Below are 4813 nucleotides of genomic sequence, written 5' to 3'. Positions count from 1 at the left end.
CCCCCGCCCCCAATAGGCCACGCCCCGAATAGACCACGCCCCATCAGACCACGCCCCATCAGACCACGCCTCACAGGCCCCGCCCCCTCCCGAGGACACGCCCCCATCCATTACCCGGGTAGGCGCTCGGAAAGCCCCGCCCACCGCGCCGGCCAAGCCCCGCCCACCGAGGTGGCTTTCGCGCCCCCTGGCGGCCAGTGCGGCACCAACGCGGGGAGCGGCGGACACGGGACAGGGGGACACGGGACAGGGGACACGGGACAGGGGACAAGGGACAAGGGACAGGGGACAAGGGGACACGGGACAGGGGGACACGGGACAGGGGACACGGGACAGGGGACAAGGGACAAGGGGACACGGAGACACGGAGACACGGACACGAGGATAGAGGGACACAGGATAGAGGGACACGGGACAGGGGGACACGGGACAGGGGGACACGGGGACACGGGACAGGGGGACACGGGACAGGGGGACACGGGGATATGGGGACAGGGATGGGGAACATGGGACAGGGGGACACGGAGACACGGACACGAGGATAGAGGGACACAGGATAGGGGGACACGGGACAGGGGGACACGGGGACACGGACACCGGGATATGGGGACATGGGGATGTGGGGACACGGGGAGACAGGGATATGGAGACACAGGACAAGGGGACACAGACACGGGATATGGGGACATGAGGAGGCAGGGACATGGGGAGACAAGGATATGGAGGCACGGGGATGTGGGGACATGGGGCATAGGAACATGGGGATATGGGGACACGGGGAGACAGGGACACGGGGACACAGGGATATGGGGACACGGTGATATGAGGACACAGGGAGACAAGGATAAGGGGACACAGGGAGACAAGGATAAGGGGACACAGGGAGACAGAAGGACAGGGACACAGGACATGGGGACTTGGGGACATGGGGAGTCAGGAGGACAGGGACACAGGGATGTGGAGACATGGGCACATGGGAAGACAGGGACATGGGACACAGGGATAAGGGAAGCAAGGAGACTGGGGCCCAGGGAGACAGGAGGGCAGGGATGCGGGACATGGGGACATGGGGACACAGGGACATGGGGACACAGGAGGGCAGGAGGACAGGGACATGAGTGACACGGGAACACAGGGAGATACGGAGGAAGGGACATGGGAGGGAAAATGTGGGCATGGAGACACAGGGATATGGGAGACAGAGACATGGGGATGTGTGAAGGCAGGGACATGGGAACATGGAGACATGGGGACAGGGGGTCACAGGAAGATGGAGAGACAGGGGAGCACAGGGATATAGGGACATGGTGGGTTCTGGAGCACAGGGCACTGGGAATGCTGGGGACCAAGTCCTTGTGCATGAGGACACACAGGGCACTGGTCCCAGGACATGGTGACACGTGGGGTGCTGGGGCACTGGTTCTGGGGCACGGGGACATGTGGGGCAGTGGGGCCTCAGCCCTCAGGCACAGGGACACACGGAGTGCCACGTCACATGGGAGATGCAGAGCCCCTGGCATGGCAGGACCCTGCCATGGGGACACGGGCACGGTGCTGAGCAGTGGTATTTGGTGGGGGACACCTGGAATCATGAGCTGTCTCCAGCCAGCCCTTGTCCTGTCTGTCCCCCTGTCCCCCTCCTTTCCCTCCCATCCCTTTCAGCTCTCACTTCCCTGTTCTGGTTTTCCTCTGTGGTTCCTACAGAGCTTGTGGCTCACTCCACTGTCCCATTTGTCCCCTTCTTGCTCTTTCCATGACATTTTTGGAATCAGCTGCACGTCCTGGATCCCCTGGTGCGTGACAGTGCACGAGGCTGGTCTGGGCTGGAGAAGCGTCACTGGGTCTGTTATGCCCCTCCTTGTCCCCTCTGCTGCAGGAGGGAGCTGGGAAAATGGATAAGGGCCACCCAACACCCACTTTGGTGACGGGGAGGGGACAGCAGAGCGGGACAATACAGGGTGGCCCCATCTACAGGGTGACATCAACTGGTCATCCCGACCACAGTGATGGATCCCTGGGGGTGTCTGGTCCTGGCAGGGCTGAGCAGGCAGGTGCCCTGTGTCCTGGGGGTGCTGCAGTGGGGCAGGGACACACATCACCATCTGCCTCCTTCCTGTCCCACATGTGGGGCACAAACAGCTCCATCTTCCCACTGCTGTTCTCTACTGTCTGCCGGTGGCTGGAAATCCCCCCAGCCTCGATGATGTCCCCTGGATGCTCGGGGGTGGTGACAACTGTCTGACACCTTGTGCTCCTGTCTGGCCGTGCACACCACAGGGACGTGGGCAGGACGCTGGTGGTGACGTGGTGGAGAAAGAGGAAGGGGAGCAGGGGGAGGGGGCTGGGGCTGGTCCCACCGCAGTGACGTGCAGGGGGACCAGCCCTGCCTGTGGCATTTGTGCAGACCCGGCTGGCGCAGCGGCCACTCGGCAGAGATGTCCCGGCCGGTGCCATCGCCCGACTGCGCTGCCGCCTGTGTCACCCTCCTGCTCAGCTGCGCCTGGCTCGGCTCTGCCACACAACCCTCCCCGAGTAAGTGCCTTGCTGGGTCTGGGGGTGATGGGACAGGGCAGGGAGGCCTTGCTGGGACACCCCAATATCATGTGCCATCATACTTGGAGGGGATATCTGGGTGTCATGGAGAAAGCTTGGGGCACCGCTCTGCTGCCTTGCCTTGGTGTTCACACTGAAAATCTGAGTGAAGGCCTGAAACCCAGGCAGCATTTCCCCTTTTGGCAGCAAAAATTCAGATTACTGCTCTTGTAACCTGAATTTTCCCATTCCCTGGATGTGGAGAGGTGGCAGAGATTGTGGGAAACCTGTTGGATGTAACCTAAGCCCCCCAGGATGAAGCGTTCTGGGGACCCACCTGGATGGAATTTTTGGAGCCAGGGGTGATGTGTAGGGAAGCGGAGCCTGGCTGCATTTTGTCAGCAAGCCAGAAAAGGGATCTGATCTGGAGACTTTTGTCCCTTGTCCCGGGACCTTCCTCTTCTTTGCGTTTGTTCTTCGCACGCAGCGAAAAACCCCCAACCGCAGGAAGACAGGGACCCATGGAGGGCAGCTGAGCTGGGGAGGAGGAGGCAGGAGCTCCCATCTCCCATCCCGGCACGGATGTATCCCAACCCTCTGCTGGTGTGGGTTTCCCATCTGCCTTTTTGATCCCGTTGTGCTGGGCTTGGTAGGACGAGGGACGTCAGCAGAGCTGCGTGCCCCTGCAGTGGTGCGTGGGAGCAGAGCCCAGCTGGGATGTGGGCAGGGTGCCCAGCTGGGCTGGCACTGCGGCTGTGGTGGATGGCACAGGATGTGGCACAGCTCAGATTTGCCAGGGCAGCAGGATGTTGGGGGCTCCCGTGTTGGAGCTGCCCCTGCTGTGGGACAAGGAGACACCAGCTCCTGTGTTTGCTGGCGGCTCTGCAGGGAAGGGGGACAGCTCCTGCGTGGTCCCCAGTGGGAGGGGGCTGCAGGGAGGGGTGACAGCTCCTGTGTGGTCCCCAGTGGGAGGGGGCAGTGGGAGGGGGCTCTTGGCAGAACATGATGCCTCGTGTCCTCCTCAGTGCCTGCCAAAGGGCGATCCTTCATCCCCCTCACGCCCCGAGAGAAAAACCTGTGCCCCGGCGCCTCCGAGGAAGCTTTTCTCAACAGCACCCTCAGCACCCTCCTCCTCCCCGCCCTCTACTCCGTGGTCATGCTCGTGGGGCTGCCAGCCAACGCTCTGGCCTGCTGGGTCCTGGCCACCAACTTCAGGAGGTGTTCCAGCACCCTCTTCCTGCTCAACCTGGCTGGTGCTGACCTGCTCTTTGTCCTCCTGCTGCCCTTCAAGATCTCCTACCACCTCTTGGGCAACCACTGGCTCTTTGGGGACTACCTGTGCCGCACCATGGTGGCCTTCTTCTATGGGAACATGTACAGCTCCATCCTCTTCCTCACCTGCATCGGCCTGGAGCGCTACATCTCCGTGGCACACCCGTTCCTGTGGAAGGGCTCCAGCTGGACCAGGGGCAAGGTGGGCATCTGTGTGGGCATCTGGCTGATGGTGGGGGCTGGCATGAGCCCTCTGCTTTTGCACTCCCAGACACAAGATATCTCGAGCCTGAACATCACAACATGCCACGATGTCCTAGAAAAGGGAACACACATGTTCTTCCGCTACTATTTCCTCTCCCTGGTGGGGCTGGGCTTTGGTTTGCCCTTCACGCTCATGACCATCTCCTACAGCTGCATCCTGGCACGGCTGCTGGCCAAGGGAAGGTGCTATGGGCAGGTAGTGCGTGTCCTGGCCCTGGTCCTCCTGGTCTTCATCCTCTGCTTCACCCCCAGCAACGTGCTGCTCTTCATCCACTACGTGCTGGAGCCCACGGGGTGCCACAACATCACCTACTTCTGGTATGCCCTGGCCCTGGTGCTCAGTGCCTTCAACAACTGCTTTGACCCCTTCATCTACTTCTACATCTCCCAGGATTTTCGGGGCTGGGTCCAGGATGCCAGAGGTCGCTGCCTGCGGGGGCTGGAGTCCTCCATGGGGAGGTCCACGGAGAAGACAGCCTTGCCCCTGAGGTCCAGTGAGCAGAGCCAGGGGCTGCCAGGCTGTGTCCTCCTGCCCAGCGAGGAGGGATCCTGCAGTGTGGTGCCCAACACGAAGGGCTGGCAATAGACTTGGGCAGAAAATCCCACCTGGATCTGAGGTTCACTATGACTTTGCCCCAGTTTTGCAGTTCCTCCGACGGTGCTGGCACTGCCCCATTTCATGGGTCCCCCAGCTGGGTGCCTGGCCCTGGCACCTTGATCTCCCCACCTGCCACACCCTGGCATC

At 61.7% G+C, this 4813-nt stretch overlaps 1 protein-coding gene across 1 annotated transcript; it reads left to right on the top strand.

Moving 5' to 3' along the window:
- Positions 1–2383: 2383 nt before the first annotated feature.
- On the top strand, positions 2384–4808 carry LOC135422366 (proteinase-activated receptor 3-like). The gene is made up of 2 exons (XM_064671451.1): positions 2384–2532; positions 3558–4808. The coding sequence occupies exons 1-2, from the start codon at positions 2436–2438 to the stop codon at positions 4652–4654; spliced, it is 1194 nt and encodes a 397-aa protein (XP_064527521.1). The 5' UTR covers positions 2384–2435; the 3' UTR covers positions 4655–4808.
- Positions 4809–4813: the final 5 nt, after the last annotated feature.

This window comes from Pseudopipra pipra, chromosome 15, assembly GCF_036250125.1.
Source record: "Pseudopipra pipra isolate bDixPip1 chromosome 15, bDixPip1.hap1, whole genome shotgun sequence".
Taxonomy (NCBI): domain Eukaryota; kingdom Metazoa; phylum Chordata; class Aves; order Passeriformes; family Pipridae; genus Pseudopipra; species Pseudopipra pipra.
This window is presented reverse-complemented; position numbering and strand designations above follow the sequence as displayed.

What these genes read in the sequence shown, in the direction of transcription:
- LOC135422366 (XM_064671451.1), top strand. Translation starts at nt 2,436, where the DNA reads ATGTCCCGGCCGGTGCCATCGCCCGACTGCGCTGCCGCCTGTGTCACC. An exon ending in TGCCACACAACCCTCCCCGA is followed by an intron (nt 2,533 to 3,557) that starts GTAAGTGCCTTG and finishes TGTCCTCCTCAG; the next exon opens with TGCCTGCCAAAGGGCGATCC.